The 26,143-nt window shown below is 54.7% G+C and overlaps 1 protein-coding gene across 1 annotated transcript in view; it reads right to left on the reverse strand.

The window, feature by feature from the left end:
* Positions 1-26,143, reverse strand: part of GLI2 (GLI family zinc finger 2) — a 242,550-nt gene that overhangs the window by 161,196 nt on the left and 55,211 nt on the right. Inside the window, exon 2 of the mRNA XM_045066465.1 lies at positions 16,245-16,416. Within this exon, the coding sequence (XP_044922400.1) occupies positions 16,245-16,386 (142 nt within the window). The 5' untranslated portion in view covers positions 16,387-16,416. The remainder of the gene's footprint in view (positions 1-16,244; positions 16,417-26,143) is intronic.

Genomic DNA, 26,143 nt, shown 5'->3' on the forward strand with positions numbered 1-26,143 from the left:
TGTGGGTTGGCTTCAGCTGAAATCCATAAGGTCTGGAGGAAGGATGGGATAAAGCATGGTCCTCTTTCAAGCCCAGGGGCACAGTCACAGTGTTTTCATCACACACTAAGCCGTGACCTGTCTTTCTCCCTCATTCTATCACGGTGCCACCCACTCCATGAGCCACGGGTTCTCAAAGACAAAGGCCGGGATTTCCAAACGATGACACAAAATAATGCCAAGGTAAAAAACAAGCAAACAAACAAACAAACAACAGCCATTCAAAATGCAAGAGGGACCAGTAGATCTTAAAAACAAAAACCAGGTAGGTCTTTGATAGGGTTTGGGATTTCCTGTTGCGAGTAACTTTAAGAAACAGCCCCGTGTCAAGTTTCCGCGTGTTATCAAAAAAGCATATCTACAATCAGCCGAAAAGGCTTTTAAAACGTCCCTCCCTTTTCTGACTCTGTTTTATGGGCGGCCAGATCCCCGCCACATATTTCAAGCCAAACAACATATCGCAATTGATACGCGAACGCAGAAGCAGACAGGACTGTGCAGCTGCCTTCCCTTAAGCCAGACATGAAAGAGATTTACAAAAGTGCGATCCCATTCTTCCCCCTAACTTTCTAATTTTGGAGAATAGTTATTGTTGATAAAAACAGTGGGGGTGCCGTTATTTTTAAATGGATGAAAAACTAAAACATTTACAAACATTCTCACCTTAAATTTCTAGTACCATCAATACTGATAAAGATAGTACACCCTAAAAAGAAGTTCTCCAGGGTCCTTGGTAATTTTTAAGGGACTGGACACTTTGGGAAGCCTCTATGCCCCCAAAAGGACCAGCAGGTGCCAGCCCGGTAGGAGAGCAGAGGTGGGCATCCCAGGGAGAGCGAGAAGGGCACAAAGCCACAGCTACCAGGGGCCGGCGTGTGGGAGGGGCACTGTGGGACCCCAGAGGCGGGCAAGAGACCACGTTTCCCGTGCTTGGACTTGGCCCCATGGTACTGGGGAACCAGGGGAGCGCCCTGTCACCAGGATGGTCCCTTCCGCCAATGGGGAAAGGGAACTGGGGCAGATGGTGGTACCCCAAGAGGTAGCAGTCAGGTTTAACTTTCTCCCACCCCCACCTTGGGGCCACAGTGATTTGCGGCTCCTGTTATGAAGAGCCTTAGCTCCATAAAGGCAGGAATGCCTGATGGCTGAGATGCCGATGCCTTCTCTCCCAGGCTTCATTGTGTTTTTTTATGAGTAAACATTTCTCGATAAAGACTTACTGTCTGCAGAGACCCCTTTATACCCTAAAGGTAAGGGTTTAAGTGGCCTTATAACTGCCGTTACTTATCTTTACAACGGCCGGAGAGAGCCTGCCTCAGTAACAGAAGCTTTCATTCCACTGTATATATTTTTAGTGACTGGTTGTAAATCAGGCTCATCCCTGGGGCTCGGGGTCTGGGGTCTCCTCCATTCCAGAAGGCCAGTCTAGGAGGATCATCCCTGAGTCCCAGGACTTCCGGCGCTGCCAGGCCTCAAGAAGGCAGAACACGGGTCCTTATCTCTGATGACACGGTGAGGGGATCTTTGGGTCGCTTGGGCACGTTTCTGGCCCTTCTCTGAGCAGCAGCCTCTTTCCTGTCCTCCTGTGCCCTTCCCCCATCAAACTCAGTCTCTCAACACAGCATCTGAGAAACTCATCCCCATGAAGGCACTGATGTCTGGCGACAGCCAAGTTGTTTTCCGCAGCCTGGGAAGTACACTCTGACACCCAGAGGGACCCAGAAAAGGATGCCTAAACCCCCAGAAATTACGCCCTTTAAGCACCACCTCTATCTCCCCAGAGTAGAGTCTCCCATCCTCACGCCCTTCCCACTTTGGCTCATGCACACCCAACATCCGGTCCACAGCCCTGGTGGTTAACTGAGGGTTTTCTCTGCCCCCCAGAGCCCCATTTGCCTGACAACCGAACAGGCCGGAAGTGCCAGAGCAGCCCTCAAACAAGGACTGATAGGGGCTGGTGGTGTTTGGACCCTGGCTTGCTTGCCCCTTGGGCGGAATGGATCACATGGGGTCCTGGAGTCGGCCCTTGGGGTAAAAGTGCAGTAGTTCTTGGTAGCAGCTGGCTTGCTATGGTGCCTTCCCTCTCCTGCCTCCCCTCCTCCATTCCCTCCCTACAGATCCAAATAGACCATGTGTGTTAGAATCCTTACTGTAGACGCTCTAAGCATTGTAACTAGGATGCCCTGTGTGCAAGGAACCTCAAACCAGGAGCACAGTCTGAGGGTCAGGGAGGCTGGGGGTGACTCTCTGCTCAGGACAGGGTGGCCCCAAGCAGTGGTGGAGGGGGGGGCTGGTGTGTGGTGGGGAGGAGGCTGTTCCGAAGAAAGGCAAGGCGCTGTGGGGGCCAGGGTGGGAAGGGGACACCTGACGATGAAGGACCAGACACACCCATGCACACAAGACCACGGACAAGGGAATGAGCCAGCACGCTTGTGAAGTGGGGGCCATCTGCCCCCTGGCAGCCGCCCAGCTGAGAAGTTCTAGCAAAGCAGGACCAAAGGAGTCTCAGTGTGACCCTGGGCTGGGTTCTCTTCCTCCCCAGGACACAGCCCAGCTGAGCGGGTCAGGCTGTTCTGGGTGTGCAGCTGGGCCGGTTCTGGGATGAGGGAGCTCAAGGACACACGGGCCACAGCATCTTTGGGGGGTGTCCGTTCCGCCCCCCCCTCCGCTGGGAAAAACTTTCAAAGGCCTCTCTTGCCCTCTCCATAGTCCCAAAGCAATGAAGTTCCTAGAATCAGGGTGGAGGGAAACACTGACTCTGTTTTTTGTTTCATTTTGTGTTTTTTAAGATCCCAGAAGCTTCTGGTTCCTCTTCGGGGACACATGCACAAAACCATGTCTGACCACCCACAGCCCTGCCGAGACATTTGGTCAGCATTAGTGACACCAACAGGAGAGAGGCAGAGTCTCACGTTCCGTGGCACACAGAATTCTCCTGAACACTCCCAAAGATGTCACGCAGGGCCTGGTGGCCGCCTCCTCAGGACCTCCCAGGGCTCCCAGAGGATGACGGCTACCAAGGAACAGAGGACCCGTGTGTCTCTGGGTTCAGAGACCCCAACAGAATAAGGCCACGTGTTCCCACATCTTTGCTCAGGCCAAGGCCACGTGTTCCCACACCTTCACTCAGGCCTGGCAATGAATGGCAAGAAGCACGGCCACAGCTTTCAGCCTCTACCTGACAGGGGACGCTCACCTCCATCGCCATGCAAGAGTGGAGGATGGCACACACACACAGGTCCAGGTGAGGAGACAGGCCACCTGGGCCAGACCTAAGCAGGATGGCCTGGGAGGGAACATTCCAGAAAAAGGGAAAGAGGACAGAATGATGGCTCAGGAACAGAGAGAAGGGGTCCCCCAGGCTACCACTGCAGTCGGTCCTTTCAGAGCCCCCACGGGGGCAGCACTGTGACGGGGCCTCTGCCTCAGTGCTGAGCTCAGCCCTACCAGGGAGGACATGCCCGCCCCATGCAACAGACCAAGGAGCTGTCCCTGTGCTCACAGCGCTCAGAGTCCAGGTGTCTCCCCCATGGGCTCCACCCCAGCTGCTCCCGCGGCATCCCAACTTCCCCACACGGGGATGGCAGGGGAGTGCCCTGCCCCAGCTCATCAACCTCTCCGCCCCCAGCAAGTGGTTTCCACCCTGCCTCATCAGCATTTCGGACAGACTCAGTGGTTTTCACAACCCTGGGAAAGGCAGGCCAACCCTGTCTCCCCAGCCGGGGGATCCAGACGACATTCTTCGCAGCACGGTCATTTCTCTGGGTACTTCCTGTCATGCCCAATTGGGCTGTCAGTTCCAGAAGAAATGGACCGTGTGTTGTCGGCTCAGAGCTATCGTGTGTGAGCGCGGGCCTGACATAGCTTGCATGGAGAAGAGTCTCCTTCTAGATGATGCTAACAACAGTCCAGAGCATGTAGAGGTTAGAACACAGCTCAGCATATGTGGAGTCCCAAAAAACATTTGTAAAAAGACGGAAAAGAGGCAGGGTAGCAGTGAGAGAGGAAGGTCTGAAAAGCAGAGAAATCCCTCAGAAGTCATCTGCATTTCTTCAGTGGGGATGGAATGCTTCAAGTCACAGGATGTAAGTCAATCTAGCAGAAGAGTATGTTTATTCCATGTCCCTCCCCTGCTCAAAGCCTTTCCATGGCTCTCTACTGCCCATAGTCCAAATTTCCCTGCATGCATCCAAGGCTCCCCACAGCCACTCAAAGCTCCCTTTCCAACTGCGTCTCTCCTCCTACCTCTTTGTGTGATGCCTCCTCTCATGCAGGTGCTCTGGTTTCTACCCTGCCCCTCACCCTCAGGCCTCTGCTCATGTCCCCTTCTCAGGGCCCTGTCCCACATGTCCCTCCTTCTTTAAGAAACCCTCCTTAACAGCACTACCCCTGGAACTTCTAGTCACTTCTCTAAGTGCCCCCCCCCCGGCCCGGTACTTCTCGAAACCTTCATGTTCCCCCATGGGGAGCTCAAAAGGACCAGGAGGGAAAGGAGAGAGGCCTGGGCACCCAGATGTCACCCAAAGGAGGAGGCCCAGGGAAGAGAGGACCAGAGGAGTGCTCCCTACTTATGAAGAGCCAGAGCCCTGACTCCATTCACTGGCGAGTGTCCACAGGTGCCCAAAGCCCCCAAGGTATCCCCCTCCTGTCAACCGGCTGAAGCAAGGATGACATTTTTCTTTGGCCTGCCCAGCATCACAGGGGACCCATCCTCCCTTGCCCAGTCCCTACCGGCCAGGGAGGCTGACCCTCCCCTTACCAGCAAGTGTTCATAAGAGCACGTGGCCAGGTCACAGTGACTGGCTCACAGGGTACAGAGGTTCCAAGGCAGGGCAATGAGAGTAGGCCCCGGACTTTTGCTAGAATCACCTGGAAGGAGAGGCTTCCCCCAGGAGAGCTCAGGGTGCCAGGCTCATATTCCCCTGTAGCAGTGCTTGACAACTGGTAAGGCGAGGCTGCCTGCATGCCAAGTGAGGGGCAAGCCGGCCGGGAGGACGGAGAGGAAGAGACCGTGTCCCAAAAGCATCTCTGGAATCTCGAGTTCAGCTGCTTGTGGCTGCCCAGTTACGGAGGCCACAAGATCCGTGTAAACTTGGGAAGGCCTGAGTGGGTTTCTCTCCCTTGCAAATGAGCGTCCTGACTCGGTTTCCATCAGAGAAGAGACATTGCTTCCGGCCGAGGTGCAGCTGTCTTCCTATAGCCTCACACATCACAAATGCCGCTCCTGCGGCTTAGTATTAAGTCCGGCTGTCAGCCCATCCCCCGTCGCCTCTGGCTGAGAGCCGGCCTGAGACAAGACAGAGGCTTGGGGAAAGGAAAAGGGGGCCCTGGAGCCACGGGCTGGGACTTGCTGAGGACAGGGTGAGGCTATGGGGTTGAGGAAGAGAGAACAGCGGAGGGAAGGAGCAAACCGGGGCCTCTGGGCCAGGACAGAGAAGGTGGGAGGGTGCAACTGCACCCCTCATGGTGCCGACCCTGGCCAGCAGTACCACTTCCCAGGAGCCACAGACTGCCTGGCACTCCCCCACACCCACCCCCCAATGCTGCTCTGAGGAGGGCTTGTATCATCCCTCGTGTGCTGGGGACACCACTGATTGGTTAAAGCCCACCATTCCTGGGTGCCCACCCCAAGGCTGGGCTTGGGAGTCCCAGTTCTACTTCTTACCGGACCTGTCACTTGCTCACCGTGCGGCCTTAGCTAACTGTTCCCTCTTTGGGCCTCAGTGGGCCCCATGGGCCCTGAAGCTCCTCATTCTCAGAAGCACAGAAGAAGCTGGCCCTCTCCAGCTGAGGGCTACCACCCATCCCTGAGCCCTGGTCCTTCCCAGCAAAGCACCTGACTCCCAACAGGACAGGGACCCGTGCCTCCCCACCCCAGGGGGCTCATCTACCTGGAGGAGCAGGTGGGGCTGGCGGGGCACCCTGGTTTGCGGGCTGGCCAGCTCTCCTGGCCCCGCCTGACCCCGACAGCCCCTGCTGCAGCTGGGCCCACAAAGCCTGCCACAATCAATTATTCAGAGACCGGGGGAGGACGGGGCCTGGTGATAAAGGACTGGAAGTTAGCTGGAGGCTGGTGCTCTTTCTAAAGTGATTTACTCAGCTCCCTCCAAACTCACACCCTTAATGTAATTATTTACTTTGTCATTAAACACCCTCCTTCCACTCCAATTATTTTTAGAGTTTCTGGAGCCTATAGACTTGGCTGGGGAGGCTGCTCATTGGCCAGGGGAACCGGGTCACGCCCTGAGGGACAGCGTGGCTCCCGCAGCCTGGGGACAGGCACTGGGGGCGCAGGCGGCGCTAGGCCTGCCCCTCGTCCCCCCTAACTTCCTCGCTCCCATCTTTCCCCCACCCCTTCTTCCGACCTTCCTTCCTCCCTCTCTCCCTCTTTTTGAAATGGAGATATAATTCACATACCATACAATTCACCCTTCGGAAGTATACAATTCAGTGGTTTTTACTATATTCTCGGGGTTGTGCGACTGTCACGACAATGTAATTCCAGAACATGATCCAGAAAGGAGCTCCACATCCATTAGCAGTCCCTCCCCATTCCCTCCTGCCCTTCACTTTCTGCCTCTATGGATTTGCCTGTTTGGGAAAGTTCACATAAATGGAGTCCTATGATACGTGGCCCTCGGCGTCTGCCTGCTTTCACCGAGCGTAATGTCCTCGAGATTCACACATGTTGAAGCACAGTTCGGTACTGCGTTCCTTTTTGTGGCTGAATCATATTCCATGTGCGAATACACTGCTAGCGATAGCGAATATACTGCTATATTCATTAGCTAGCTCATGGAACTCTGGGTTATTTCTGTTTGGGAGCTATTGTGAACCGTGTCACTGTGAACATCTGAACGTGAGTCTCGGTGTGGGTTGTGATTCCAGTTCTCTTGGGTCTGTACCTAAGAGCAAATGGCTGTCTCCTCTCTCCCTCCTCTTCCCCACCCCATCCTGGGCCCAGAGCTGGGGAAGCTAGGGCCTGGGATGTTGGCACTGTTGTGGGCCGCTGGCAAGTTCCGTATGGATCTGGCCGCTGATGTACAACCAGGAGCGGCCCAGGCCCTCTCAGGCAGGTGACACCACTGTCTCTTCACCCACATGCCAGACCCTCATGCCCTACGCAGCTGGCCAGGGGCTTCATCACCCCCATTTCACAGATGAGGTGAGGGCAGCCCATGTTCGAACTTGGATGTGAACCCATGCTTGCCTGTCTCTGACTGAAGGTACCATTGCCTTCCTTTTCACCAACAGAGCCAGGAGAGATGTGACCCATGCGCCGACTCTGGGGACCACAAATGCAACGAGGGTCCCACCGGCGTCCAGCCTCAGAACTTGCAGAGGGAGCAATGTGTGTCTTGGGCAATTTGCACCTCCTTTTCTGACCCTCTTCCCATGAGAACTCCCAGGTACCCCGTGCCCTCAGGCTGTCCTGGGGCAGGGGCCTGCACCTGGTAACCCAGGCCACACAGAGGGAACTAGAACAACATGGGCCTCTGCATACACCTGCAGCCAAGGCAACACCTAAGTGGTGAATTTCAGGCAGAGTTGGGGAACACTTTCCTGTCCTGACAGCCCTCACACCACACAGGACCAGCTGCTTTGCCCCTCATGCAGCGTCCCCTGGACGTTCCTTCATGTCCACAATAGTGGGGACTCAGGAAGTTGCCCTCCTTGCCCATCAGTGTGCATTCAAAGAGGCACCAACAGAGCCACGGGACCTCGGCCTGCATGGTCGAATGGCACACATCCACGCAGGAGCCCGAGACACCCGCAGGCCTCACTCCCAAGCAGTCCTTCCCTGGTCCCACCAGTCCCAGGTCCACTGGCCATCCCTGCCCTGCCTGGCTGCCAGACCGAGGGACCCCTCCCCAGACTCCTTGTGTCCACTCTCTCCTCCCAAGACCCCTCTCCCCGCAGGGATCAATTCTGAGTGGACACTGACAATTTGGCAGGGGTCTGCCTTAAACCTATGTGACTGGTGCCCCGAGGCATGGTGACGAGAGGAGAGGCTAGACACCCCACCTGACACAGAGGCAGGAGCCCCTCTCAGGCACAGTCTAGAGCGACATGGGCCAAATGCTCCCTCCCAAGCCCCTGCTCTCACACCAGGCCACTCTGCTGCCTCTTCTGCCCACCCTTGCCTCTTTATACCTGGTGAAACCCTACAATGGTGAAATTCTGGTGAAATCTTTCAATGCCCAGCTCCGAGGCTACTTCCGCATGAAGCCTCCTGGACAGGATTGGTCACCGTCTCCCAAGCATCCCCTTAGTGCCCTGTTCTCTGTCCCCAGCTGTCTTCAACCAGGAGCTCCCAAAGGGCAAAAGTAGGGTTTCCACCTCACCCCATCTCAGATCAGGGTTCCAGAATTATCTGTAGAATGCACACACGAGCTCAGGGAACCCAGAGGCACCCAGGCCACCTCTGGAAGGCCATGGGTCCCCCTCCTCTTCCGGGAGCCCCACTTCCACCCCAAACACCCGGCCTGACTTCATTATCTTCAAAATGTTCCCAAGATCAGAGGCGGTTAGACCTGGCCACAAACATAAAATAAATTATCCCCCCACACCAATGATAAATGGTTCTATTAGCAAACCAGATTGTTAAACTCCGATATAACAGAACGCAGGAAACTGGGGCCCATCCATTCTCCCTCTGGCGCACACTGAGTTGTAAATAGGTTATTTTGTGTGTAAATAACACATTAAAACACAGCATTAGCTGTGTCTTTTGATAGAGAGGAAATTGTTACAAATAAATAATTCCGGACAGGAATGTAAAATAAGCCAGATTTAATAGTGCATGCCTGGTGCAGCCGTGTTAAACATGACGAAAATGATAAACCCCAGAATATACTAATAGTAAACTATGCACTGACATCAAAGTAATGAGACTGTATTTTTTACCAAGCTTTAGAAATGCTAAAATTAGTTTTGACAGAACCAAACGTCAGAAAAATGTTTCCAACATAAACACCATCAATTGGGGAAGCTGGGATTTGGGACAGGACGGGGGCAGGGCCTGGGAGCAGCTGGGTCCTATCCCATGGACAATTCCTGGCTCATTGGTTTCCGGCCCCAGGGGTGTCACCAAATGACCCTCGGTGCCCTCAGGTCTCTGGACCTTGGCTTTCACATCTGTAAAATGAACAGATCTGAACAAGATGATCTCTCAGGCTCCTCCCAGTTCTGTAATTGGAAATGGCTTTGAAGCTTTCCACAACTCTGCAATAGTTAAACATGTACAATGGACCACAAGATGCGAGGTCGTGTCTACCAGGAGTGGCCAAGGCCTCGGGGAGCAAACAGGAGCTGGAGCCACCAAGGACGGCCCTCAGGGGCTTCCATTCCCTGGGGGCAGAGCTCACAAGGCGCCAGTCAGAAACACACATGGGGTCTGAAGTGGAAATGTGTGTGCGCTGGCCTCTGAAACCAAGGGGGGAAAGGCCAGGTTAGCCGGCAGAAGGCTCCAAGAGCATAGACCTGGGGCTGGGCCTTGAACACTGAGCCGAGGTGGGGCAGGGGTTGCTGTGTTGGGGCCAAAGTGGGGCACCTGCTCTGATGTAGAAAGCAGCTGCTTTGCTTGTTGTGTAAGATTTATTTATTTTCAGAGAGGGAGGGGAAGAATCTGGAGCAGACATCCCCCTGAACATGGAGCCCGATAGAGGGCTCGATCCCTTGACCCCGAGGTCATGACCTGAGCCGAAAGCAAGACTCAGGTGCTCAGCCAACAGGGCCATTTTGAGTGACGTTCAGAGCGACCTTTAAAAGAGCCTGAGGTCTCAGGGAGGCATGAGACCATGAGACGCAAGAGGAATGGACATTCACTTTCGTGTCACTAACATTTATTTTGTCGCTACGCAGACCCTCTGATGGTCATTCTCTAAACACTCTTCCATTTCAGCTCCCTAGAGCCAGGTGTAGTGCCCATCACCACCTCCACTCTACAGACTTGAGAAAAGTTAGCTCCAGAGCACACCACGAACAGTGGGGAGCTTGGAATAGCCCAGGTCCTTCCTACCCTATTCCGCTGGGGACCGGAAGGAGTCTCCAACCCTCACCTCGGCCCCAGGGGCCCCGACCCTCCAGTGCAGCCCTGGAGCATGGGGCCAGGGTGTCATTAAGTCATTCAGAGGCTCCCCCCTCCCCCCACCCCGGAAAACACCCGGATGGTTGCACTGCATCCCACTTCCTGGGTGCAGGGAGCCGTTAGGGAGGACTGAGCTCTGTTCTTGGACAAAGTCTGATGGGAACTGGCTGTTCCATGTGGCTGGGCCATTAAAACCAACTCCGCAACAGTGACAACAGCCATCCTAAAAATCACTTAAATAAGAATAATTGCCCACTTAGTCACACCTGAGCAAATCCTCCAGCCCAAGGCGGAAGTGTGTGGCCCCTGAGAAGCCGTCCAGGTAGGCCAGGGAGGCTGGCCTGCTCAGCGAGCTGCAAAGGGCCTCTGGAGGGCCAAGGAGCAGGCCAGCCCAATTGATCCTGGCCCTTGGGGACCTCAGGGGCAGCAGGCCACATCAGCCCACTCGTATGCACCTGGCACTACCGCATCAGACTCCCCTCCCTCCCCAATCGTTTATCAGGTGCCTGCCTTGCTGGAGGTGCGGGGGAGGTCAACAAAAAAATGCCGTGCCCCTAGGGCATCCTAGGGGGATGGCCCAGAAACAGAGAGAGGGCAAAGACACCAGGGACTCAGAGGCAGTTATAAATGACAGGGCACAGTAAGGTCCAGGTGACCTGGGTACATTTCCTTACCCTGGCATCTCAGCGAGAATGCGCAACACCTGGCTTGGTTATAGACCCTGGTATTTACGCAGTATTCCAAGACTGACAGGAATGGCTCACCTCTGGAAGAAAGTTTCGAAGAAGCCAGCAGGGCCAGTGAATTAGATGTAGGGGTGGCTGGGCAGCGGGGGGCACAGAAGTTCCCTGCAGCAAGGAGCCATGTGCCGAGAGTCACCCAGTCCTCAAGCCTGGTGGACAGGCAGGTCACTGCCCAGTCCGTGTGAACCAGCGGCACCCCGTTAGTGCGCCCTCCTCTAGGGATACACGCCCTACCTCAGACCAGCAGCACCCTGTGTCAACACCCACGCCCAGGCCCCGGCTGCGGGATATTCCATTCCTGGAGGTCTGGAGTGGCCTGGGGATCTGCATTTAATACCGCTGTCTCATGGGATGCTGGGGCTTGACCAGATTCGGCAACCTCTGGTCTGACCCCACCCTCTAGTGTACATGGGAGAAGGCTGAGTGGGCAAGGCCAGCGACCCACTCAGGTCACCTACCCAGGACAGCCTGGGGTAATGCAGTAAAGCAGGACATCCACTCAGGCCCGATCTCCAGCCTAGAGCTCCCTCCACCACTCTCGAGGAGGAAGAGAGCAGAGATCTGGTCTTCCTACCCCCTGTCCAGCCTCAACAAGTCAACTAGCAAGAGTCACCAGTGAAGGGAAGACTTTTTGAGTCAGACAAAGTCTCCAGAGCCTAGACAAGGAAAACTAGCAATTGTTCATAAAGCAGAGCCTTAACTTGGGCCTCACACAGACCTCGCTTAGTGCCTGCCGCTTTATAGCATTCGACACAAGTAATTCTCACAACGCTGTGAGGTAGGGATCATGACTGTGTCCATTTTGCAGATTTGGAAATGGAGGTTCAGATGCGCCCAAGGTTAGCAGAGCAGGGCCTTACCAGGGTGGTGTGGCTCTAGGGTCTGAGCTGTTTCCTACTGCTTCTCTGTGCCCCCCTGGGAGAAGAGCAGCGATGGGAGCAGCCACTCCCTATGAAGTGCCCTGGGCCAGGCCAGTGTGAGCACATGCCGTTTCCTGTAACTGTCCCCTAGCAGCTCCACATGCAGCTAGAACACAGAGGGCCCAACACTTAATAAGGGCATCAGAATCCCCACCTTGCTGGGCCCCACTCCCGGAAGCAGTGCTCCTGGAGGCCTGGGGGCAGGGGGGCTGTGCCTAACTCCCAGGGATGCTCCTACTGCTGGTGGGGGACCACACGGGGAGGACCCTGGTCCAGCACATGGTGGGCGCTCTGCGACAGTAAGATGGGGCCACTGTAGGCGCCTCACAGAGTTTCTAAAGCCTGTCTGGCTGTATGACCTCAGGGACTTAGCAAAGCTCTCAGACCAAGACTCAGTTCCAAGTTTTATGGCTCCAGACTTTCCAGTTGTCCCAGCCCGGAGACCTGGAGTAGTTGGGTCCTTGGTGCTTAGCCGAGGCACACAGACAGGTTGAGGCATATTTTTGGAAAAGAAAACCCACTGTTGCAGAGGAAAATACGACAGTGTTTGGGCAGTTTTGGTGAAAAGCAATGAAAAACATCTGAATCAAATTGCCTTTAAAATTACGCCATTTTAAAAATTAAAAGGGAAAAAAGCTCTGGGCCAAAATGTGATTTTAAAAAAGATTTATGGCCTCCAAAGCATTAACACCACAGTTCAAGAGGCTGGGAAAAGACCCACCAGCCTGGGCTTCTGCTGTCTGCTCCCGCCAGACAGGTGATTCACGGAAGCTGCTCCCAGTCTGACCACAAGTCCTGCTTCGCCCTCTGCCACTGCCCTGTTCTGCTGTGCATATGTGGGCTCAGAGAGGTAAGGACTCCAAGTGGCCATGCCCAGCTCCCAGCAGGTCCGGCCTCGTGATACCTAAGGGAGGTAAAGCAACAAGGACCAGGCAGCCCAGGTGACTTTTTAGGTTCCTCTGCAAGTAAGTCATGGCCCCAGATCTCAAAGAACTAGCCGTCTGGAAGAGTGAAGGTGCAGTCAGCCTGTTGGACAGAAGAGTGACTTGCTATGCCTGGTGTGGAGACTGGACAGGTATCATCAGGTCTCAGTGGACTGGGCTTTAACGCCCAAATCACCCAACAACAGTCTAAAGTCACCATCGGAAAGCAAATACCAATAAAGACTCTCACTGTGTTACAGGGAGAGATGGAGCCTCAGACCTTGCTCTCTGTTAAAGCAGCAGGTAACCCTGGGCAAGTCCCTTCCCTACCTTGTCTCAGTCTCATTTACAAAACGAAGAGGCTCCGAGCACGCATGAAATAGATGTGCCTGTCACCTCAGCCTCGTGCCCAGCAGCTCCATGTGCTGGGAGAAGTCCAACAACAGGCTCTGGCAGAAGACGGCAGGAGCACACAGCCCGGATTTGTAGGGTTTGCCAATCTTCCTGCCTTAACTACTCCCACTGTGGCCAACTTCTAGTTACCAACCTAACGTCAAGAGTGGAAGAAGTGGACAATATCTACATTCTATTCATACAAGTCAGCAGGGGCTGGCTCTAGCCCACTGCTGTTCTCAGAGAAGTTAACAGTCTCATAGAGGGTTCTAGAAGGCCAAAGGTCCTTAAGAATCAAAGGAATAAGCTTCCTGAAGGCACTGTCCATTACCCTGAGTCCTATCTGGGTGACCACCGCTAATGGTACTTCCAAGTAATCTAAAAGTTGTGACAGAGGTAATATATGGTTTGTACCCTGCTTTTTTCACCTACTATTAGAACATAGGCACATCCTCCCCCCACATTATTATAAAGTCTTGATAAACATTTTCAGTGGCTGCATAATGTTCTATTCAACAAATGTTCTACAGTTTGATTTAGAGGTCTCCTCTCCTGGAACACACAAGCTGAGTGTTTGTGACTTATCACACATCAGTCCAGAGGATGACTGAGTCTTGTCCGAGAATGTGGGAGCACCGTGGTGAGCAACCAGCCACCATGACAAAGGGACCAGATCCTACAAACTGGCAGGGTTGCGAGGTCCAGACGTGTGTGTGGGGTGGAGAGAGGGGTAGCCTATATTCCAGGCCACCTTCTGACCCCTTGATCCAATGTCACCCCATTCCTGGTTCCAGGGGCTTTGACCCTGCCACTGGGATTATATGGCTCTGGTTCTGAGAAGGAACATACCTCTGTAGGCAAAAATATTTCATTTCCTTGTGATTTTCCTACTGTGAAAAACCAGAAACCGCCTTAAGTGTTCAGTATTGGAAGACTGTCACAAGATCATGAAGACTTTGGAGGACATCTGGGGAAATGGGGCCCAGAATGGAAAAGGGCACAGCCCTGGGGATGAGGCTGCAATTAAGACCCACGCCAGTCCCCTCTGGGCAGCACCACTGGGCCTCCCCAAACCCCCACCCATGGAACATGGTGTCATGGTCCACTAGCACCATTGCCCCAGTTCCAAGATACCCCGTTCCAAGGGAGGGGGCGGTGAGGGGGGGTCCACAGGGCTAGCTGCTCCTGATTCGAGACTTATTTCAAAGACAGGTCACAACCACCCTCTGCTGGAAACGAGTCCACCAAGTGCTCCTCTGGGGCTGGGGAATGAGGGGACAAAGGCCTGCCGGGGCAGGCAGGGGCAGCATCCAAGGGTGAGGGTGCGGGTAGGGAAGAGTGGGATTGGATGCCTCCGTGGAACCACTGTCCCCCAAGCTAGAGGCCTGCTGCCCGTTCCCCCAGATTGAGATCCCCTCCAGCATTCGCTGTTATTGCCCATTGGTGACAACCAGGTCTGACGCTAGAGGGGCTTCCCCCAATTACAGCCTAATCACTGTCTAATTACTGCCTAGGTCTGTTCTCTGCTGCTGCAGATGGCAGTAAATCTCCCTGTGTGGCAGTTCCCCAGCAGCTCATGGCTGGGGAGAGGCTGACCCAGGCCGAGGCAGGGAGAGCAGAGAGCTCAGGGGCAGGCCAGAGACGCACTGAGGCCCAGGCTTGCCAGAGTTGCCTCAGGCCACTCTGAGAGCCCTATGTCTGTCCATCAGGGAGAGAGGGATAGCTTGAGCAGTCCCCACAGGACAGGGTTAGCCGTGGAGAAGGAACAGATCACATGCAGACATAGCCAGGCCTGGAACGAGCCAGCCCGAGGACCAGGCCACTGGACCTCCCACTCTTAGCCTCCCCTCCCTGCTCCTCCCTGCCCTCTTCTCCTGACACTACCCTGCGTGGGGAGCCCCCCTTGGGCTTTGGCTCCTTCCTCCACCGCAGCTGGTAGCAGAGGGAGGGACAGGGGTCCAGGGGCAACATCCTAGTAGGGAGGCCAAACGCCCACCTCCCCATGGGAGCAAGAAGCTTGGGCTCCGTTCTTCCTCTCCAGACTTGGGCCACAGGGCCTGATAATAGCCTCCAACTGAGAATCATGGGCGGGGATGAGGGGTGGAATAAAAACAAATGTGGTAACACCGACCCAGACAGAGGTCCTCCAGTTCACTCCTAGAAACACTAGCTCCCTCCTCCCGCTCCGAGCTTCTGCCGATTCCCTGCGCTCCAGCCACCAGATGCACCAGGCGCCAGGCGTGGACCAGGAACGCCAGGCGTGGACCAGGAACACCAGCCTCACCTGAGTTCCGGTGGGAAATGCAGAAACTCCGCCCCACCTGCCAGACAGGCTCAACTGGGCTCCGCACTTGGGCAAGCCCCGCCCCCGCCGCATGTGTGAGCGCATCAAAGCATGAGAAGCCCCGCCCATGCTTGCACACCAGAGCCATGAGGGCCTCTCTGCCCCCAGTTGCTCCCTGAGCTGTGCCTGAGCGGCAGGAGCAACAGGCCATGACTAAATGCACTTGAATAAAAAGGGAAAGAAAAGAAATCTCAGACTCTCCATTCCTCAGAGACAGAAATAGTTCTGCGGCCTCCAGATGGACTACGCGCACGCAAGGGGAGGTCTCCCCTTCCCGCCAAACTTTCCCGACGGGATGCTGGCACGGACCAGTGGAAACCAGAGACTATTTCTCTTCGGGGCAGTAAATGAGAGGCTGTGGCTCGTGGAGTCCTTCTGTTATAATTAAGTTGGCCAGAAATTCACCTAAGGATACTAAATTCCGTACCTGACCCTCTAATTACAGCCAGAAGGGATCAGGAGACAATTACTTTCCAAAATAGTCCCTGGTGGGCCAGAGGCCAGGAGCCGTGTCGCTGGCACATCTCGAATGTGCCAAGCGAATGCACCTGGGACCGCGCGGCAGATTGAGGGCGGCCAGACGCCCCTTCCCCCCAGAAGCCTGCTGTCGCACATCACTGGGCCTGGGATCCCCGGGAGCGGGGGTGGGGGGGGGTGTGGAGAGGTGGGGTGGGGGACGCCCTCCTCTTCGCCCCCCATAAACCCAGCATGCCGGCCCGATGACAACGGCCACCCGTCTAATTAAATCCTAACGGGCTAATGAAAAACACGCCTGCTGCCCGCCGAGCGTACCTCCGTGGGCAGCTACCGCCGCGGCCGCGGCCACTGCCAGAGCAGAAGCCTTCCTGCCGGGGTCTGGGAAAGCGGCACCCTCCAGGCTCCCACTTTTGGCGTCCTTCTTCTCCGTGGCAGTGACTGAGGCCGACGTCTCCATCTTAGCCGCTCATAGTCCTGGGTGACAGCCCTGGAGGAAAAGACAAAGACGTTCACCAACATGGACTGCCCCCAGACCCAGTCGGGATCCACTGACCCAGATTCCCGGCTGCCCCCGCCATGAAGCAGCCCACTTAATTCTCTTATAATTGGGAAGGAGGGTTTAATTAATTTTGAGAATTATTAGTTCTGAGATTCATCTGGTCTTCTTGGGAACGACCTCACGGACACCAGCCAAGCACATTCATTGCCCCCTACCCCAGATTTTTAAGACCTGAGCCCCTAGATCCTACAGCCCATAGTGGCAAGGAGCAAGGACCACTTGGAGAAATTAAGTCCAAAGAAACGGCCTCCAAGGCGGGACTGCAGGAAAATAAGAATAAACAGAATAACAATGACTTAGAGGTCCTCGAAGGAAAGCCCTCGGATTCCTGTTCCATCCCTGCTCACCAGGATCCACCTCTCCTTTACTTGTGCATCTGTGCATTCGTGCATTCATTCATTCATTCAAAAGATTTTTCCATTGTTTACTCTCTGGCGCAAACTCAGTCCACACATTTTTAAGCCCCTGTTATGTATCAGGCATTCGTCTGGTGCCAAAGGTACAGTCCCCGGAGTTTACGTTCTACTTGGGAAAGGGATCCTATAGAAGAGCAGGAGAAATAAAGGTATATTTATATGTTTCAGTGGGTGAGAAGTAGTACAAAAAGAGAAAGCTAAGTTGTAGGATTGAATGGGGTGGGAGGGCCTGAGGGGCCACTGCCTTGCCCCTTGAAGATGGAATGGGGTGCCCCGTGAAGCCCTGAGGGGACCCATGGCAGCCAGAGGGCAGAGGCAGGAGCCACAGAGCTGGAGGGGGTGCAGAGGCTGGCTAGTTTGAAGAACAGCCAGGTGAATACAGGCCCTGGAGGGTTCGGAGCAAAGGAGGGCTGTGACAGGTCTGATAGCGTATTGGGGTCCTCCTGCAATTGTGCGCAAGCCGATCTGAGGGGAAAGAGGCACCGCCGGGATGACCCAGGAAGACACAATAGTGGTCTGGGTTAAGGGGGTGGTGGTGGGACGCAGAGAACACAGGCCTTCTAGGGCTTGGACGTGGGGTGTGTTAGAAAGAGGGGGATCACGGTGTAGTGGGGCGGATGCAGGGCACAGGTGAGGTTCCAACCGCAGCTGAGTGCTGGGTCACCAGCGAGACCTTCACCAATGTGCCTCATCACTCACAGATACTGCTAATAACTAATTATTTGTATCAAGTTACAGAATAGAAATGGGAAAACCACGCTTCTTAATAGAAGAGTAGTAGTGTCCAAGATGGCTCCTATTTCTGGCTGAGGACCTGCCTGGATCAAGGAACGGTGGTGCCATTGGCTGGGAGGGAGCGCAGCAGGTAAGAAGCAGGTTTGGGGAAGAAATCAGGAGCTCAGTCTGTCCAGGCCATGTAAAGTTTGAAATGCTTATTAAGTCACGCAGAGACTGTTGGAAATGGTAAGTTCAGAGCTCGGGAGAGAGGTAGAGGCTGGAGACAGGAGAATGGCGGCCATTGAAGATCTCCAAAGGACAGGGTGGAAACGAAGAAGAGAAAGTTCCAGAGCTAAGACAGGGACATTCCAGCATTTCTGGGGAAGACAGAATAAACCAGCCAAGGAGAGTAAGCAGTGGGGAAAGGAGAAGGAAAAAACCACCCGGAGAGTATGGGGGTGTCAGAAGCGAAAGCAGGAGTGAGATGCCTCGAGGAGGGGGAACAATTAGCTCTCTCCCAAGCTACTGAGAGATGCAGACGGTGAGGCCTGAGGGCTGACCAGCTTCAGTCACATACGGTGAACAGGGCCCAGGGATGGGGTGGGTCAGGAAACAAGTGGAAGTAAGAGACACAGAGGCACAGACAATTTAGTTGGGAAATTCGACCAATTTACAAGTTCCACAGAAGGAGCAGAAAATGACACAACAGCTGGACAGTCCAGAGGTCCTCCACTGCTGCGTCAGAAAGGAGGTGGGGCCAGGTTGCAGGCCTGTGAGAAGGGAATGTTCTGGTCAGGAGCCTTTGGGTTGCAGCAGGGCAGAAACCAAAGACAGCAGGCAGCTCCATCGCCAAGGGCCTCAAGGTTAAATTCACATCGGCTGGTCCAGAATTTTATCTTGCTAATAAATCCACTCAAAACTCTCACGTCTTTCTAAATAGAAAACGGGAAGGGCCCAGAACAATGATATGAGGTATCAAGGACGGTGCCAAGAGAACAGCCTGAGTCCTGGACCCCCTATTTCCGTCTGCACCCACCAGCCCGTCCACTTCCACAGTCTTTCAAAACTCACTGTCAAGGAAACCCAAGGCAGATGGAGGACAGAGAAACCTCCCTGAAGATTTTGTCGTGTTCTGGGCTTTCCTTGGGCCTGGAGCCTATTTGTGTATGTACTCTGTCCTTCAAGGTTCTGCCTATAGGTGACGGGCTCGCCAGCAAGGCACCCCGGCTCACGGCTGCTCCACCTTCCTAGCCCCCTTAGCCGGCCATAGGAACCACCCTCCAGGACGCCTAAGCCGCACCCTTGGGTCACCTCCCTCCTCCCCATTTTCCTCCGACATCGGATCGGCTGGGAGTTGCCATCACTTTCCCACAACACCTCGCCAGTGGGGCGTCTCAGGAAGGCTGCTCTGTATCAAATCGGCCCCCTTCCCTTCCACATCGGGGGTCCTTCCAAAACCACCTCTGATCCTCCTCCAAAGCTGTCCTCTCCCCCGACAGCCAGGCGCCTTCCCCAAACCAGAATCTCATCACAACCCTCCCTTAGCCAAGGCCTTGCTGAGTCCCTTGGGCCTTTCAACAAAGTCTTCCTGCAGCCTCCTCTCCCCACGTCTCCTTCAGTCCCAGCCAGGTGTGACTAGTCCTGCCCTTGGACACCCCCAGCCCTCTGCTCCAGCCGGGCCGCCCATGGGCAAACCTTCACCCTCTCTGTGGGGCCCTACTGTTCCTTCAGTATGCCACTGAGACATCAGCCGCTCGGGGAAGCCCCCCCAACTCCTCCCCAGTCAGGGTGGCCTCAGCTTAGGGATCTCTGCCTGCAGCCCCCACCTTCATACTGAATTCATCATCACCTCCAGGTCAGGCTGGCATAGGCCAGCTCCTCAAGAATGCCTGGCAAAGAAAAGGGACCTTTGCGGCAGGAAACCACGGCTCTTTGAAATGCCAAGTGATTTCGTGAACAGCCTGTGTTTTCCTCCCAAAAAGTTCAGGTGAAGGAATTCTGGCCCCACGTTGAAATACACCTTGAATTTGGAAGTAAGGACAAAAATAAAAATAACAGCTGGAACAACAAAACTTTAATAAGCATTTACCGGGTGCCAAACGCCACACAAGAGTGATCTCATTTAATCCTCACAACATTTTACATAGAAAGAAACCAATGCTTAGGGGCACCTGGGTGGCTCAGTAGGTTAAATGTCTGCCTTTGGCTCAGGCCATGATCCCAGGGTCCTGGGATTGAGCCCCACATCGGGCTCCCTGCTCAGCAGAGAGTCTGCTTCTCCCTCTGCCCCAGCCCCCAACTCGTGCCCTCTCTCCCTCTCTCTAATTAAATAAAATCTTTAAAAAAGAAAGAAACCAATACTCAGAGAAGTTGAGTTAACTTTGCCCAAAGATGAACACTTTGAGGTGTCTGTGCCAGACCTTAAGCCCATGCTCCCTGCCCCAAAGCCGGACTCCCAGGCACCACAGTGAGCTGTCCCTTGCGTAAGGATCTGACGGCGCTAAGGGATTTACCCCGGAATCCCCTGGCAGGCACAAGTCCCTAACTGTTAGGCCCTGCAGGTATAGGGAGCATGGTGCCAGGAGCCCAGGGGATCCCAGAAGCAGGATTTGACATCGTTCTTGCCCTAGTGCTGTCTCCAAGGTAGCAAGATGGGTGGAAGGAGACCACCACCTGTCAAGGGTGGGCGAAAGCTGAGGCTGTTTGAGCTGCTTGCAAACACCGTGACGCCGCAGGGGCCCCGGTCTGTTGGAGCCATCCGGGGCAGGACGGTGATACATTGATTCACTAACTCTTTTTTTTTTTTTTTTTTTAATTTTATCCATTCACTTGACAGACAAAGACCACAAGTAGGCAGAGAGGCAGGCAGAGAGAGAGAGAGGGAAGCAGGCTTCCCGTGGAGCAGGGAGCCCGATGCGGGGCTCGATCCCAGGACCCTGAGATCATGACCCGAGCCGAAGGCAGCAGCCCAAACCACTGAGCCACCCAGGCGCCCCTGATTCACTAACTCTTTATTCAGTAATTTTTTTTTTTAAAGATTCATTTATCCATTTATGAGAGAGACAGAGAAAAAATAGCATGAACAGGGGGAAGGGCAGAGGGAGAGGCAGAGGGAGAGAGAAAATCCTTGAACAGACTCCCTGCTGAGCATGCCCGACATGACTCGAGGCTCAATCCCAAGATGCCAAGATAACGGCCTGAGCCAAAACCAAGAGTCAGGGGGAGCCTGGGTGGCTCAGTGGGTTAAAGCCTCTGCCTTCGGCTCAGGTCATGATCCCGGGGTCCTGGGATCAAGCCCCGCATCGGGCTCTCTGCTCAGCAGGGAGCCTGCTTCCTCCTCTCTCTCTCTCTGCCTGCCTCTCTGCCTACTTGTGATTTCTGTCTGTCAAAATAAATAAAATCTTAAAAACAAAAAAACAAGAGTCAGCCGCCCCACTGACTGAGCCACCCAGGCTCTCCTCAGTAATTCTTTATTGATAATCAGCTTCATGCCTCGTGCTGCACTAGGCTGGGAAATGGTTCCCCTAGATGAATTGGGGGTCTTTGCCTGGGTTTGGGTACTCCCCCACCACCATGGTACCTCTTACACAGCATGGTCATAACCTGCCACACATCCACCTGGCTTCCTGCTTGGCTGTGATCTCCTCCAGGGCACAGCTGGGCCTTGCACCCTAGGTCCCCAGGCCCAGCAGAGCAGATGTCCAGATCCCTTGCCATGGGGTAAGGTGGGCCCTGGAAGCCAGGCCCGTGCATCTGGAGGGCACGGGGCTCAGTAGACCAGAAACCGGCAGAGGACTCAAGGCAGCCACAGGGTCAGCACATGTGACCCAAGCCCAGCCTCAGTGGGGGGCTGGCAGACTCCTGAGGCATGGAGCCAACCCCTTCCAAATGCAGATGGGGAAACTGAGGCCAACAAGTCAGAACCCTCAGACTTTAGGATCAGGAACGCCAAGCAGAGCGGTTCAAGGGACTGTGACCATTTCTGTGAAGGGACAGGAGGAGACTAGAAAGAAGAGCAGGAAAAGACTGGGGGTTTTCTCAGAGAACAGTAGACGTGGCTCCCCGCCCTGTGAGGGTGTCAGAACAGGTGTTATCAACCCGAGGAAGTGAGCTGCTCCAGGCCACTTTCCACGGAGGGAAAAGGGCCAGGTCCAGAGCCAGGTCCAGGGGCAGTCATGCTGCCCGAAGCCTCAAGGTATGTGGCCACCAAAGGATGCAGGTGAACGGAGTATGGGGCGAAAGGGTATTCATCAGGGTCCCACAATCCAGACTGCTTTCTGGGGCCTGGGGAACAGGTGGAAACACCTGGGGTCCCCCAGCCAGGGGTGGAGTGAGACCCCGTACAGTACCCACTGTGCCCCAGGCCCAGTATCCTGCAGATCAGCTGCTGCCCTCCACTTCCCTCCCCTGCCAGAGGAGGAGAGCAGGAGACAGAGCAGAGAAGCTGCATAAAGCACGGGAATTAGTGGGATTAGCACAATTTCTGGGTAAACACCAGGCGCCCAGGGTCCCAGGCAGCCACTTTCACTCCCCAAAGCTCCTCCAGGCAGCCGTCTCAGCCTTGTCAGCAGCGTCACCTGAGCTCCCAGAGGCCAGCTGGGGACAGCAAGGAGGGGATTGCCCGGTTCCGGGATCCCAGACCTTAGTGGGGCGGGGGGGCGGAGGGTGTAAAGGTCTGTGTTGAAATATTTCCCACAGGCTCCTCAAAAGGCCTCAGAACAAGAGGGGCTGGGAACACAGCCCTCCCGGGGGAGGAGAAGAGGCTACACCCCCACTTCACCCAGGGAACTCACAATGCTTGAGCATGTCTGGACAGCTCCCGAGAGGAGATGCAACCACGCTCCCCAGGTTCTGCTCAGGGAAGAGGGGGCACTGGACCAGAACCCAGGAGGAGCCCGTCTTCATTAGGAGACCCCAGAGTCACCCGGCCCTCCAGAAAGACCTGGCAGCACCAAGAGCCCCGCAGGCTTTCCTGGACCTTCTCCTGGAGATTTGGATTCCAGAGTTCTGGGCGGAGAGTCGGTGGGACAAAATACCGCCAATTTTTAAAAAGTTCCACAGGTATTTGCGATATGCAGGCAGGTTCCAGAAAACCTTCATGGCGTGCCACTTACAGGTTCACTTCCAGATCATTTAAAAATTATTCCAAGTAATTTACAAGTTCCAGTGAATGCAAGGCTGCATAGCCCAAAGGTAAAAAAAAAAATACATACTCTCTAGGCTAACCTGGAATGGGAAGTTGGTGACCCTCAGGCTGAGCATGGACAAACCACAAGCCACTTGTGCCAAGGCCAAGTCCCAGATGCGTTCCCACCACGGCACAGAGCATCACCCATGCTCCCCACGGCATCCCGCTTAAGGTTGCCGTCAGATCCCAGTGAGCTGGCAACCTGAGCCTGCCCAGAAGCACACGCATTCCTAAGGCACCGATGCCGTGCCTTTAATATGCGATCATTGCGTTCCAGACACGGAGTTTCTCCCGTAATCCTGTGTCGTTTTCTCCTGTGCGTCAACAGCATCATTCCAAGGAGGGTCCATGGCACAGAACAGGTTAAGAGCTCTGAGTGAAAGGGCTGGCTTGAAGACTAAATTAATAATCAGAGCAGAATGAGCGAATCACTCCGAAACCGGCAATCTCAGACACCCTCCCGCCACCTGGCTGCTTTGAACTCCTCTAACGAGTGAGTCACAGGAATTAGAGCGTCTTCCCCGGGCGAGATCGTTCTCCAGGAGAGAGATGAAACCTCGCCTCCTAGTCCTCGCAGCCACCTCGGGGCGGGTGTTCTCACCTCCTCTGATCTCAGCCGAGTGGCTTGTGCGCCCCGGCCACACACGTGTTGACACATGTGGGCACACACAGAGCACACGCAACACACAGCAACCACATACACAGTCACATGCATGCACACATGCACGTGCAACACACACCCTGCCACACTCATGCACATATACCCAGTCACGCGTGCTTACACAATCACATACACAGGCGCAGTTACACACTGAGAGGTGCACACCATGTGCACACACTCACACGCGATCATGTATGTGCAAAGATTCACACAGACCGACATGCACAGAAATACACCAGCGATCATAATCACCCACCCTGCCTTAATCACGCTCGTTTTTAAGACTGAAGGAGATAAAACAGGTAAAATTTCCTGAAGTGAAAAACACATGATCAGTGCACCCCAGATTAAAGGAAATGATCATTATAAGCTAGTTATCACTACAAAGAGAACAGCAGACTCCTCCCCTCCCCAGTTGTGGCCCCAAGGTCATGCCCCAAGCACATGTCCTGAATCTGCCAAGTGGCCGGGTACCCATCATTTCACTTCCCATCCCTTTAGCACTGCCATCTGGAAAGTGGATGTTCTACTGGGGGCTCCCTACCAAGGGGATACCAGTCCAACACCACCGTGCAGAGGCCAGCCACGTAAACAGGAATTGGGGGTCTGACTCTCCAGGTCGGAGGCGTGAGGACCAGATGTGGACTTCCACACAGTCCCAGTGCTCCACCTTATTCGTGCACCTTGCAGGAGAAGAGGGAGTGGGTGAGGTGAGGGTTCCCCAGGACCACACCAAGCTGGGGACACTCTGCTTGCCCTTCATCACAGGGAATAAAAGAATCCTATTTTATAATACATACGCATTTTATTCTCTCAGCGTAAAATATGCTTGGACCAGTGCAGTCTCCATCAGCTATGTGTCTTTGGCCATGTTACTGCCCCTCTCTGAGCCTCTGTTTCGTCCCTGGTCACACAGAGCTTCCCAGGGTGCTTGAGAGGACAGTCAACATTCCCGGCGTGGTTGTTAACACACGTCACAGGAGCAGACCCACCAACACTGGGTCCCCACTGGAGGCTGGCCAGGCAGGAGAAACTCTGCAGGCAGACACCTGCCTCCAAAAAAGGGTCACCTGCCTGCGGGGGCCCAGATGACAGCTGGGGCTAATGCAGACATACACCTTTCTGCAGAACCTCAGGCTTCAGCTGCATCTGGTTCTGACTTCTCTGTCCAGCTGCCTTGTCTCTGTGTGTGGGATCAAGGCTATGTGAAACAGCCCCACTAGGTCCCAGCAGCAAACCATCTCTAGCGAAACCCAGACAAGGGGGCTCCAGACCGAGAGGGTCTGCAGGGCTGGAAGAGGAAGGACAGACTTACCACAACCAGAACCATGTCACTACCCTGTCCCTGGCTCCTCCTTCTTCTAGGGACCTGACATGGGGAAGGGAACCTCACACTTCTGCCTGGGCTGGCCCCTCAGACACTGTCCTGGCTGGGGGCTCTCACAGCCCCCCTGGGGGAGGGCAATCCTGAGAGGGGGCATCAGAGCTGGCAGACCCTTGGGAGGGTCTTCTGACCGGCCAGGTCAGATATGGGATAAGAGGCTGGACCACGGGGCCCCAGTTCCCTGACCCCATGGACAGTGAGAGGTTGTACAGTCCCTCCCAAGGTGAAGAAGAACCTCATACATATCACCATGTGCAGGGTGCCGGCATACGGGAGCCTCTGTCTCTTTGTGGGCTTGGCACGTGGCCGGCTACCTGGCCTGCTGCCCAGAGTGCTATGAGGACAACAAAGGAGACACATCTGGAAAAGAAATAAAGCCTTCTTCTGACACTCCCGCCCCGTGACAGACAACGTGGGGCTCTCATTCCTCTGTGACTCGGAAAAAGAAGAGTCTCATCACACTTCTCCATGGCCCCTTGGATTCCTGCTCTGCCCGGCAGGGTCCCTCATACTGGGAGCCTCATGACCAGAGAAAGAAAAGACCAGAAGCCTCGAGCACCTGCAGGGGCCTGCACCTGGCCTGCTCCTCTCCTCCGGTTATCACACAGCCCACCACAGCTACCGTGCGATGCCAATATCCTGATCCTTGCTTTACGATGAAGCAGAGGCCCAGAGAGGGTAAGTAACCTGCCCAAAGTCACAGAGCTAACATGGAGCAGCTCTGCTGTTTCAATGCAGGTCCGCTGGATTCTGAAGCCCACACATGTTCGACCACCACCGTATCTGTTGAATACGGAGATGCCTGCCACTGGCAAGGAATATCGCGAAGGTGTCAAAAAGCATAAAGCGTAGTTTAGAGTTCCCTGATGTCTCAGTTAGTATATGCTAGAAGTTGAATAAGGAGCAGAGACTTCATGGCCGTGGAAGCTTGGGGAGCGAGGGCCTCTGGGGATGTCAGAGGGGGCTTCCAGATGACCACCGGTCTGCCCTGTGGCTTCACGGCAAGGAGTGAGAGGCCTTGAACTTGGCCTGCAGAGGAGAGAGGGAAGGGCACTCCAGGGGCAAGGAATGGCATGGGCATGACCCTGGCACACAGCAGGCAGAGAGACAAAGAAAGGAGAGCACTCTGACAGGGGCAAAGAAGCAGGGGACAGACTGTGTTGGTTAGTGGTGCCCCGGGGAGCTGCGGGCCCCAACGGAGTCTCTGGGAACGGCAGGTCAGAGGGAGATGGGTTTAGCAAGAAGGAACTTCCTCACTTCCTGGGTCTGGAGCACACTGGGCCATGCAG

The sequence above is a fragment of the Mustela putorius genome, unplaced genomic scaffold (genome assembly GCF_011764305.1).
Source record: "Mustela putorius furo isolate JIRA1106 unplaced genomic scaffold, ASM1176430v1.1 tig00003867_pilon_pilon_pilon, whole genome shotgun sequence".
NCBI classification, from domain to species: domain Eukaryota; kingdom Metazoa; phylum Chordata; class Mammalia; order Carnivora; family Mustelidae; genus Mustela; species Mustela putorius.